This window comes from Macaca mulatta, chromosome 7 (genome assembly GCF_049350105.2).
Source record: "Macaca mulatta isolate MMU2019108-1 chromosome 7, T2T-MMU8v2.0, whole genome shotgun sequence".
Classification (NCBI taxonomy): domain Eukaryota; kingdom Metazoa; phylum Chordata; class Mammalia; order Primates; family Cercopithecidae; genus Macaca; species Macaca mulatta.
In genome coordinates, this window is record NC_133412.1 from 17260171 (window position 1) to 17272980 (window position 12810).

Here is a 12810-nt window from a genome sequence, read left to right on the forward strand (position 1 = left end):
CCAGCTACTCGGGAGGCTGAGGCAGGAGAATGGCGTGAACCCGGGAGGCGGAGCTTGCAGTGAGCTGAGATCTGGCCACTGCACTCCAGCCTGGGTGACAGAGCGAGACTCCGTCTCAAAAAAAAAAAAAAAAAAAAGTGCTACTCAAGTGAACACATGAATGATAAGAAAGCAAAACAGCCTTATTGCTAATATGGAGAAAGTTTTAGTGGCCTGGAAAGAAGATTAAATTAGCCGCCACATTCCCTTATGCCAACGCATAATCCGGATCAAGGCCCTAACTGTCTTCAATTCTGTGAATGCTGAGAAGAGATGAGGGAGCTGCAGAAGAAAAGTTAAAAGGTAGCAGAGCTTGGTTCCTGAGGTTTAAGGAAAGAAGCCATCTTCATAACATAAAAGTGCAAGGTGAAGCAGCATGTGGTCATGAAGAAGCTTCAGCAAGTTATCCAGAAGATCTAAGATAATTGATAAAGTTAGCTACAGATTTTCAGTGTAGATGAAACAGTCTTATATTGGAAGAAGATGCCATCTGGGATTTTCACAGCTAGAGAGGAGAAGTCAATGTGTGGCTCCAAAGCCTTATTAAAGGACAGACTGACTTTCTTGTTAGGAGCTAATACAGTTGCTGACTTTTCAAAAGTTGAGGCCAGTGCTCACTTACCATTCCAAAGTTCTAGGACCCTTAAGAATTTTGCTAAATCTCCTTTGTCTTTATAAATGGAAAGGCAAAGCCTGTATGATGGCACATCTGTTACAGCAGGGTTTACTGAGTATTTTAAGACCATTGTTGAGACCTACTGCCCTGAAGAAAAAAGATTCCCGTTAAAATATTATTGCTCATTGACAGCATACCTAGTCACCCAAGAACTCTGATGGAGATGTACAAGGAGATTATTGTTGTTTTCATGCCTGCTAACACAACATCCATTCTGCAGCCTGCAGATGAAGGAGTCATTTTGACTTTCATGTGTTATTATTTAAGAAATACATTTTACAAACTTATAGCTGCCATAGATAGTGATTCCTTTGATCTGATGTATCTTAGCAAAGTAAATGGAAAACCTTCTGGAAAGGATTCACCATTCCAGGTGCCATTAAATACATGATTTATGGAAAGGGGTCAAAATATCAACATGAACAGGAGTTTGGAATATGATTCTGACCCTCATGGATGACTCTGAGGGGTTCAATACTTCACTGGAAGAAGTAACTGCAGAAGTGGTGGAAATATCAAGAGGACTATTACTAGAATTAGAAGTGGAGCCTGAAGATGTGACTGATTTGTTGCAACCTCATGATAAAACTTTAACAGATGATTAGTTGCCTCTTATAGATGAGCAGGGAAAGTGGTTTCTTGAGTGGTTCCTGAAGATGCTGTGAACATTGTTGAAATGACAATCGAGCATGTAGAATATTTCATAAACTTTGTTTTGAAGCAGCAGCAGGGTTGGAGAGGATTGACCCCAACTTTGAAAGAAGTTCAACCGTGACTCAAAGCTATCAAACAGCATTGAATGCTACAGAGAAATCTTCCATGAAAGAAAGAGTCAATCGATGCAGCAATCTTCATTGTTGTCTTTTTAAGAAATTGCCGCAACCACCCCAGCCTTCACCAGCCACACCCTGATCAGTCAGCAGCCGTCATCAAGACAAAACCCTCTGTCTGCAAAAAGATTATGTCGTCCTGAAGGTTCAGATGATCATTTGTATTTCTTAGCAATAAAGTATTTTAAAATTGAGGTATATACATTGATTTCTACAGACATAATGCTATTTTACACCTAATAGACTACCATACAGTATCAACATAACTTTTTTTTTTTTTTTTTTTTGATACGGAGTCTCGCTCTGTCGCCCAGGCTGGAGTGCAGTGGCCGGATCTCAGCTCACTGCAAGCTCCACCTCCCGGGTTTACGCCATTCTCCTGCCTCAGCCTCCCGAGTAGCTGGGACTACAGGTGCCCACCACCTCACCTGGCTAGTTTTTTGTATTTTTTAGTAGAGACGGGGTTTCACCATGTTAGCCAGGATGGTCTTGATCTCCTGACCTCGTGATCCGCCCATCTCGGCCTCCCAAAGTGCTGGGATTACAGGCTTGAGCCACCGTGCCCGGCCAACATAATTTTTATATGCACTGGGAAACCAAAAACTGTGTGTGACTTGCTTTATTGTGACATTTGCTTTATTGAAGTGGTCTGAGACTGAACCTGTAATGTCTCCGAGGGCCGCCTGTGCTAGCGTTCATCTGAGTCATCGTCATATAATGAGATTTGAATGGACATTAAACATGGGAAGGCACTGCGCAAATCTCTTCTTGTTTATCTAAAATTCGTTTCCATTAAGTCTGAAGTACTGGAAAGTCTAAAATAGACATAATTCTAAAGAAATTTTTATTATTTTCAAGTAAAATAGAGTATAATTAGGTACTAAAGCATGGCATAGGGATTCATTGCGGTATGGCATTCACTGAAACTTGCCTTTTAAAACTAGGAGTCATTTAATTATTTGAATGGAAATAAGTACTCAGAAACAGCTTGTTCTTAAGCACTTCCAATTGCTTATGAATGATTTTTAATCTATACACACCTCTTTGTCATGTGAAAGTAAACGTAAGTATACTCTATTTTTTCAAATTTTTAAAGCCAAGTTTATTTTTTTATTAATTTATTCAACAAATATTTATTGTTTGTGTACCATGTGTCAAGTGCTATTCCAGCACTGGGAAAACCACAGTGAGCAAACCACACCGTGGGCTGCAGTGGGAAGGGAACAGACAGAAGGCAGTCAAATAACTGCACAACCAACCAGGCAGTTATAAGTGCCATGAAGAAAATCGGGGAGAGGGGTCTAGAGAGTGTGACGGTGGAGTGGCTGTTCTTTACAAGGCGTTCAGGAGAGGCCTTCAAGACTTGAGCAGAGGTCTGAAGGAGGCCAGTGAGCCCTGTAGCACCAGGCAAGTAGGAGGCAAGAGCCAGTTTGGAAAGCAGTTCTTTTCATCCAGTCTTAGAAGGTTTATCAGATCGATTTGTACAGAAAACTCTAGCAAAGTAAATAGAACAGCAAAAGAAAAACCCTCCACATCTTGGCTTCTGCCTCCTTTTTGGTTTAGAAGTGGTTTCTCTTTGACATGATAGAAATTGCCTACTTTCCCCAGCTTTCCTTAGAAGAGCTTTTCTTAGAATAACCTGCCTCTTAGACTGTAGACTAGTGTTTCTGACTCTAAAGTGAAATATATCCAGTAAATGGCACAGCTTGTGGTGTAAGAAAAAATGCATTAACATCACCCAACAAGAGCTGTGCTTTCTTTGTATTTGCTCCCCAAAAGAAAGGCAGGATACCAAATGAACTAACTTTATATTTTTGTGTACAATGACTTCTATTATTATTTACCACCCTGTTAAGTCCCTTTAGAAACAGTTTCAAACATATAATGAAAATAAGAATTTTAAAATTGCTTCATTGTAACTGAGAAAAAAATCTCAATGTTACGTTCCTCATCTGCAGAAGGATTGGCACTCTTTACCTCTTTGGGGTTGGGTAATCACTCAGGGAGGGGTCTCAGAAACCTTTATTCCATTGATTTATCAACCCAAGTATGACTTGCGTCTCCTGGGGGTAAGGGAAAGGGGCTTCCTATGTTCACATAAAGAATGTGTGAAAGGGAGACTATTTTCTTCCTCATTCTAGATGTGAATGCTTCTGTAAGTGGAAATAAAGTACTTTCTAAGTGTTTATCAGCCTCTTATATAAAATACTTTCTAAGTATTTATCAGCTTCTTATTGAAACGTTACTAACAAGGAGATAATGAGGCCTTTAAATATTTGCCTCTGTACTCCCAACAGAATATTTTCAGTATGTTGCATAGACAGATAAAGCTCTGATGTTAGCAATGAGTATTCTCTGCCCAACTCTCATTATGTAGACAGGTTTTCTAGTTAGGAAGACAGCTTTTACTTTCATGCAGTCTTAAATGTTTTATCAGATTTATTTCTAAAGAAAAATATTTTTTTGGATTTATTATAGAGAAAATGCCAATAAGTTGAATAGGTCTACAAAAGAAAAGTGAAGCTTTTTATTTACCTAGGTAATCATCTGTCTTGATAATAACACAATGTAATGGGCCCTTTAAAAGCTTTTTCCTGCTGTGATTGTCTCATATACCAAATTCGGAATATGTCATATCGAAAAGAATAATAGCATTCTAAGTGGGCCTCTGACTGCTGATTTGATTTCCTGTTCTGTAGCCTCTCCTGTTTGGGCCTTCCCATTGTTTGATCATTTGTGGTTGATTTTTATGCATTTAGGTGATGATCTTTGAACTGGCTTACCACGTGCAGTCATTTCTCAGTGAGCATAACAAGCCCCCTCCCAAGTCTTTTCACGAAGAAATGCTGGAAAGGCGGGCTCAGGAGGAGCAGCAGAGGCTGTTGGAGGCCAAACGGAAAGAAGAGCAGGAGGTGAGATGCCCTTGTCCATGTCTGTGTGCATGCCAGCCTGGAGAATTGCAAACTACTGTAGGTTTCATCTGTCTCTGCCTACAAACTTATCTTTAAGTTTTGCCCAACCTTTCATTCAAGAAAGGTAGATACATGTGAGAGTATGAAAAAGTGAGCCAGATGTGGTGGCTCACATCTGTAATCCTAGCACTTTGGGAGGCCAAGGCGGGCGGATCACAAGGTCAGGAGATCAAGACCATCTTGGCTAACATGGTGAAACCCCATCTCCACTAAAAATACAAAAAAGATTAGCCAGGCATGGTGACGGGCACCTGTAGTCCCAGCTACTTGGGAGGCTGAGGCAGGAGAATGGTGTGAACCTGGGAGGCGGAGCTTGCAGTGAGCCGAGATCACGCCACTGCGCTCCAGCCTGGGCCACAGAGCAAGACTCCATCTCAAAAAAAAAATAATACGAGTGATTCCCTCTTGACACTTATCAATACTGCCCCTTAGAGCCCTCAGTCCAGGTCTTAAAGAAATAAAAGAGAAGAGAAAAGAAGCTGTTTAACCAAACCACCTGTGGTCTTTTGGAGCTTGTGAGGGTGTACAGGAATTCACTGTGTTTTAGAGGCTATTTTCTTCTTCCCTGTGCGAGACAAGTATCTCATGCCCAAATGAGTAGCAAAAGTCAGATAATAAATTTTTTGTTCAAACATTTAGATGTATATATTATCTTTGATTTAAAGGATTTTAAAAATAAGACAGTTTACATCCTTATGCAAACAGATTAAAGAAAAAATACAAGTGGTTACTGTTTGTATTTAAATCAAAGATAATATATGCATCTAAATGGTTACCATTTGTATTTTATAAACTCCTGTTTATATCCTGTGCTGACAGTCTAAAGCTTTGTTTAAATACAGGTTTGTTTAAATACAAATAGTTGCCATTTGTATTTAAATCAAAGATAGTATATACATCAAATGGTTACCATTGGTATTTTTCTTTAATTTGTTTGCATAAGGATATAAACTCCTGTCTTATTTTTAAAATCTTTTAAATCAAAGATAATATATGCATCTAAATTTCCTTTTTGATTTTAATTTATTTTTCCAAATGTTTAAATTTGTATTTGTTTTTTCTATTTAGTACTTTAATCAACTTATCTAGAGCTTATTTTGATTCAGGTTATTAAAAAAAGCCTAAGTGTATTTTTCTTAGGCATTTTCCTAACACATTTATTAAATAATAATTCTTTAAGTGATTCGTAATACTTCCTTTATATGTTTAAAAATAGTTTAATGTATTTTAATATTAATAGCAAACTTGCAAGAACTGCATAGAAGACAGATAACGTTAAAAACATGTACTTCCATCTAGGACAACTCAGTTAGAAAAGTATAGTGAGGCCAGTTGTGGTGTCTCACGCCTGTAATTTGGGAGGCTGAGGCAGGTGGATCACTTGAGGCCAGGAGTTCGAGACCAGCGTGGCCAACGTGGCAAAATCCTATCTCTACTAAAAATTTAAAAATGAGCCGGGCGTGGTGGCTCACACCTGTAATCCCAGCTACTCAGGAGGCTGGGGCACAAGAGTTGCTTGAACTCGGGAGGTGGAGGTTGCAGTGAGCCAAGATCATTCCATTGCACTTCAGCCTGGGGGACAGCTAGACTCTGTCTTCAAAAAAAAAAAAAAGAAAAACATAGTGAATGGGTGTAATCTACTGTATGATAAGAATGCCACAAACCGTTTAGTTGCCATCAATAAAAAATGTACTTGTTTTGATCCTTCTGTAGTTGATAAGCTTGATGATTGGGTGTTCACACACATGTGAGATACGCCACCCTTGAACCTTGTTAGGACATCAGCACATTACCCATCTGACATGAAAGCAAAAGAAAGAAAGAAAAGAATTTACTTGTTTTTAAAAAAAATCTAAATACTAGCATTATCCAGAAATATGTAACAGGTTTATCTATAATTATTATAAAGTTGAACTGCCGAAACTTGTTCACTGAAACGTTTTGATTTGCATTAATGCTTTACATCCCCCCATTTATATTAAAAATTCACACATGAATGAAAATAGAAAAACGGCCAATACGTGATTTCTGTCCCCTTTTTCCACTCACAATCATATATGTAGGTACCTTTTGACCCCATGGGAAAAAAATATGTAACATTTAGAACTATTAGGAATAAGAAGATAATTTTTTTTTTGTTTTTTGGGGTGAGGGGAGAATGAAATTTCCCATCATAGTGGATTCTTTTTTTTTTTTTTTTTGAGACAGACTTTCACTCTTGTAGTCCCAGGCTGGAGTGCAGTGGTGTGACCTCAGCTCACTACAACCTCCACCTCCCAGATTCCATTGATTCTCCTGTCTCAACCTCCCAAGTAGCTGGGATTACAGGCTTGAGCCACCATGCCCAATCCATTTTGGATTCTGAACCTCGCTCTCCACGTGTGCGTCATGCTAGCTGGATATCTTTCAGCACAATTGTTACGTGTTTGGCATGGATAGATAGCACACGGATTGGTGTTTTCAAAAAGGCCAACCAGATAGGCCTCCCTTGCCTCCTGCAAAGCACCAATAGCTGCACTCTGGAAGCACAGATCTGTTTTAAAATCCTGAGCAATTTCTCTCACCAGATGCTGGAAGGGGAGTTTGTGAATCAATTCGGTGTACTTGTGGTAACGTCTAATTTCCCGGAATGCCACAGTATCAGGCCTGAAACGGTAGATTTCTTCACTCCTCCAGTAGAAGATGCAGTCTTGCAAGCGGCATTTTGTAGCCAGAGGCTTCAACCCGGGAGGCAGAGGTTGCAATGAGCCAGGTGCTTTACCACCTGTGGATTTGTGAGCAGTCTCCTTTGTATTATACAAGCCATAGTATAGAGACCTCCTTACTTACCCACTTCTCCTTCTGCTGGAGTTATAGATGGTGCAGCGGCAGCTGCAGACACAATTCTTAAGTGCATCTTAACTGCTTACCTATACTAGATTCTGTTTGTCAATGATCTGTTCAACTCATCTGTTTTTTCTTGAATCTCTACCACACTCTTTGAATTATTATATCTTTATAATGTTTTAATATCTGACAAATCAAGCCTACCCCCCCCATCCCTTCGTCTTCCATTGTTTTTGTTTCTCAGCCATTCTCACCCATTTATTCTTACAGAAGATCTACAGAATTGCTTTCCCAGAGTCAAAACAAAACAAACCTCCTGGGATTTCTATTGAGTTTTTTAAAACTTACATATTTATTTAGGAAGAATTGGCATCTTCACAGTATTTAGACTTCCCATCCAGGATTGTTTCTTTTTCCAACCAGTACTATTTGTTTTTGTTTTCTGCTTTTTGGATTTTTTTTTTTTTTTTTTTTTTTTTTTTTTTTTTTTTTTTTTTGAGACAGTGTCTTGCTCTGTCGCCCAGGCTGGAGTGCAGTGGCGCGATCTTGGCTCACTGCAGCTCAAGGGATCCTCCCGCCTAAGCTGCCTGCGTAGCTGGGACTACAGGTGTACTCCACTGCACCTACCTAATTTTAAAATTCTTTTGTAGAGACAAGATCTCCCTATGTTGCCAGGCTGGTCTTGAACTCCTGGGCTCAACCATTCCTCCGGCCTCGACCTCTCAAAGTGTTAGGATTACAGGCATGGGCCACCGTGCCCAGCACCATTTGTATATCTATTTTTATCTTTTGGTGAGGCATTCTAATTTTCTAGATAGTAGGGTCTCTTAAAGTTACTTTTAGCGTTTTGTTCTTAGGTTCTTATGCCTCTTTTTTCATTTTATTTTGTTTCTGCTTCATTTTGTTTATCCTGTGCTTTACATTAACACTGTCTTTTTTAGGTGCCATTGATTTTGTTACTTATTTTCTATTTAAGTGTGTAGCCTAGTTATTGTTGGGAGTTTGTAGTTCTTTTTTTTAATTATTTTTATTTTATTTTATTTTTATTTCTTGAGACAGAGTCTTGCTCTGTTGCCCAAACTGGAGTGCAGTGGTACGATACTGGCTCACTACAACCTCCACCTCTCAGGTTCAAGCGATTCTCCTGCATTAGCCTCCCGAGTAGCTGGGATTATAGGCACCCACCACCATGCCTGGCTAATTTTTGTATTTTTAGTAGAGATGGGGTTTTGCTATGTTGGCCAGGCTGGTCTCAAACTCCTGACCTTGTGATCCATCCACCTTGGCCTCCCAAAGTGATGGGATTACACGTGTGAGCCACCGCGCCCTGCTGGGAGTTTGTAGTTTTTATTATTGTCCTTGTTGTTAGGAAGGCTAATTTTTATTAGAAGATAGTGATTATTTAGCTAACAATTTTGTTTTCATCTACTGCTATAGCTACCTATAAGTTTGAGGTATGTTTTTACATGTTGTATTATTGCTATTATGGTTTTTGGTGAATCTCTTAATAGTTTTGATATTTATAATCTGGAATTTTAGAGGAATAATACAAAATAGAGATCAAAACACCACTTTTAACATTGAGAAAGCTGGGCCGGGCGCGGTGGCTCAAGCCTGTAATCCCAGCACTTTGGGAGGCCGAGACGGGCGGATCACGAGGTCAGGAGATCGAGACCATCCTGGCTAACACGGTGAAACCCTGTCTCTACTAAAAAAATACAAAAAACTAGCCAGGTGAGGTGGTGGGCGCCTGTAGTCCCAGCTACTCGGGAGGCTGAGGCAGGAGAATGGCGTGAACCCAGGAGGCGAGGCTTACAGTGAGCTGAGATCCGGCCACTGCACTCCAGCCTGGGCAACAGAGCCAGACTCCGTCTCAAAAAAAAAAAAACAAAAAAAAAATTGAGAAAGCTGATTGGAAAATGCAGGTGATTAAAGAATGGCAGGTAGGTGTGGTACTTGGGCCATGGCCACCCCAGGTCCAGGCATTGAGGCTTGCTCAGCCCACCTTTACCAAGCTGACCTAGATCCCCATGGCACAGAGCAGGCACAAGTGCTTGTTCTCTGCAGATAGACAGATATCAAACAGGAGGGGCTAAGACAAATGTGAGAAGAAGTGAGAAGCCAACAGTGTTGCTGTAGTGGAAGTCTCCTGCATGTGGAAACATGAAGAATGGGGAGTAAATGCCCCTCCCCACACATTCTCAAACCTGTTTAAATGGGAATGCCTATTGCATAAGAACTCTGATAAAACTGATAGAACTGCAGTTTGTACTAAGATGCTGTATTTTAAGATCTCTTAGGAAAAGAGGGTTTGAATTATTGAAAGTTAAAAGATTTTTCTGTAGTTCCATAATTTATATGTTGTATAGATTTCAGAGATTGCCTTTTGATGATGGTTTGATTTATTTCAGCAACGTGAAATCCTACATGAGATCCAGAGAAGGAAAGAAGAGATAAAAGAAGAGAAAAAAAGGAAAGAAATGGCTAAGCAGGTACCCTATCAACTCCATCATAATAAAATAATTTACATTTTGCAAAACAAAGTGTTTTTGTTTCCACTGATGACACCTGTGTTACTGTCAGTAATACAAAATAAAATGAAGCACTAAAACAAATATTCACCATGTATTTCAGACTCCCCAAATAGGTGGCAAAATTTAGAGTTTTATGTTGTCAGTAGATGATTTAGACTTACATAATTACTATAATTTATCAAATGAGGGAAGGAAGAGATTGCGGCTTTAATAATTAACTTGGACTAAAATTGTTTCTTTTTGAGACAGAGTCTCGTTCTGTTACCCAGGCTGGAGTGCAATGGCACGATCTCAGCTCACCGTAACCTCCACCTCCCAGGTTCAAGCAATTCTTGTGCCTCAGCCTTCCGAGTATTTGAGATTATAGGTGTGTGCCACTACGCCTGGCTAATTTTTGTATTTTTTAGCAGAGATGGGGTTTCGCCATGTTGGCCAGGCTGGTCCTTAACTCCTGGCCTCAAGTGATCCACCCACCACCACGGCCTCCCAAAGTGTTGGGATTACAGGTGTGTGCCACCGCACCCGACCAAGAATTCTTAATACCTGGAAAATAAAATGATTTGTTGATACTGAAGAGGGAATAGAAACCATATGGAGCTGCCTGAAATTTCATTCAGTGATGAAAAAGAGTTATTCAACAGAGCAGATTTAAAAGGCAGTGGTGAAAAAGGATAGAGTACTTTTTCCTTTATTTTTCCTGAGTCTAGCTCAAGCAAAAAACCAGTCAGACATGTTTGGAGAAATTCAGATAAAATGTTACTCATTCTCTTTTACATAATTATAGCATTAAACTTAAGGGACACGATGTGGTAGCAGGAAGCAGGAAGCTGAAGCACAAGCAAGCTTCCCCTGGTTTAAAGCTTCAGCTTTTCTACTGCCTTGCTCTGTGACCTTGGCAAGGTGACATTCTCTGTGACTCACTTTACTTGTCCCTTAAAATGGGACTGATAATGCCTTTCTTTCTGTCTTGTATAATCACTTCCACAGACAAGCGTACTGCCCTATGTGAAACTAAACCTGCGTAGAAACGTAAGATGAGATCCCCGTTTCCACCAGTGCTCGTGTCTTGCTCCTGACCTGCCTTCCTGTCAGCCACTCTCTACCTTCTCTTTGATTCCCCCTTCTTCTGTTCGTCTCCTATTACTCTTCTCCCTAACTTTTTACACTATTGCAAGATTCTAAGCATTTTCATTTATAAAATTTACATTTTCTTGAAACCAAAACCTGGACTTCAGTTTTTGAGCCAGTACATTTTTAGGCATTAACGTTTTTTTAATTTTATTTTTTAATGACAAATAATAGTTGTATGTATTCATGGGGTATATAGTGACGTTTTGATACATGTGATGTATAGTGATCAGATCAGGGTAATTAGCACATCCATCATTGCAAACATTTATCATTTCTTTGTGTTGGAAACATTCAATGTCCTCCTTCTAGCTATTTTAAACTATTAAAAGTTGAGTTCAATTTTATTTCACTTGTAAACATTCAGCTTAAAATTTGCATTCTATGCTGAATTAATAATTATGTACCATGATTGTCTTCCATTTGTGACTTACATCTAAAGTAGGTTTTACTTTTCTTGTTCTAGGAACGTTTGGAAATTGCTAGTTTGTCAAACCAAGATCATACCTCTAAGAAGGACCCAGGAGGACACAGAACGGCTGCCGTTCTACATGGAGGCTCTCCTGACTTTGTAGGAAATGGTAAACATCGGGCAAATTCCTCAGGAAGGTCTAGGTAAGTCCCTGGGATTTCTGATCTGGGAGAATGAAAGATGTAGAAGGATTTCACTACATTAAAGATGTAGTGAAATTTGATGGAAATTTAAGGCGATAGTCTTAATAACTTTTTTTAAACCTTATATATCTTAATATATTAGCAATATATTGAGTATATTTTTAGCAATATGAAACAAAATTGCATTTAACACTTTCCAAGTATCTATCATGAATCTAGTTTTGTTGCTCATTCCCTTTTTTTTTTTTGAGACGGTGTCTCACTCTGTCACCCAGGCTGGAGTGCAATGGCGTGGTCTCAGCTCACTGCAACCTCTGCCTTCTGGGTTCAAGCGATTCTCCTGCCTCAGCCTCCCAAGTAGCTGGGACTACAGACACGTGCCACCACACCCGGCTAATTTTTGTATTTTTAGTAGAGTCAGGGTTTCACTATGTTGGCCAGGCTGGTCTTGAACTCCTGACCTCGTGATCCACCCGCCTCGGCCTCCCAAAGTGCTGGGATTACAGGAATGAGCCACTGCACCCAGCCTCATTCCCCTTTATAACAGCCTATAACCATCACAAACTTGCCTTAGTACGATTTGATTTAACATTTAATAACTTAAATTCAGTAAGCGATTTTAAAAATTTTCTTCCATTTGAATCATCATCATCCAGTGTTTCAGTCGACAACGCATTAGGCCCCACCACAGATGTAAGGAGTGCCTGAAAATGAGCACAGGTGGGACATCTGTTACGTGAGAGCAGGAACCCCAGTTGGTTACCAGGGGTCCCCTCCCTAGTACTGAGGTGGGCTCCTGGGCTGTTCCCTGTCACCACTGGTCACTTAAAAGATACTACTTGTTCTATATCTTTTTCACTGAAGAATTGTGACTTTGCTCTCTATTTGCTGTGGCCCCTGTAGACCAGAAAGGAATTTTAGTGCAGAAACCGTTTATGAGTGGGGTGGGTTACTAAATAGTGTGGGGACTTCAGCCTTCATTGTATGTTTAAATTATCTCTTGTGAGACTCTGAGCAGAACTTAAAATCACCACTTTGCTTCTATGAAAAGAAACATTTTAGGCACCAAACAAGATTTATATAAACTCCTGTATGGTTTGTTTATTAGAAGGAACCATTTTAGTTCTTTCCCTAATTATCTACTATTAAAAAAACAGTTCAGAAATCATTTTGACACTAATGTTTACCTA

At 39.6% G+C, this 12810-nt stretch overlaps 1 protein-coding gene and 1 non-coding gene across 7 annotated transcripts in view; both read left to right on the forward strand.

The window, feature by feature from the left end:
- EIF2AK4 (eukaryotic translation initiation factor 2 alpha kinase 4) overlaps nt 1-12810 on the forward strand; it is a 107240-nt gene that overhangs the window by 12774 nt on the left and 81656 nt on the right. For all 6 annotated transcript variants that reach the window (XR_013395497.1, XR_001445839.3, XM_028850731.2 and 3 more), the window contains 3 exons: nt 4305-4457; nt 9755-9835; nt 11472-11620. Coding sequence is in view for 4 of the 6 variants with exons in the window: in XM_028850731.2 (XP_028706564.2) it covers nt 4305-4457; nt 9755-9835; nt 11472-11620 (383 nt within the window). In the remaining 2 variants the exon portion in view is untranslated. The remainder of the gene's footprint in view (nt 1-4304; nt 4458-9754; nt 9836-11471; nt 11621-12810) is intronic.
- LOC114680045 (small nucleolar RNA U13) lies at nt 6219-6320 on the forward strand. Its single transcript, XR_003732120.2, has one exon. It is a non-coding gene; the product is annotated as a small nucleolar RNA U13 (small nucleolar RNA).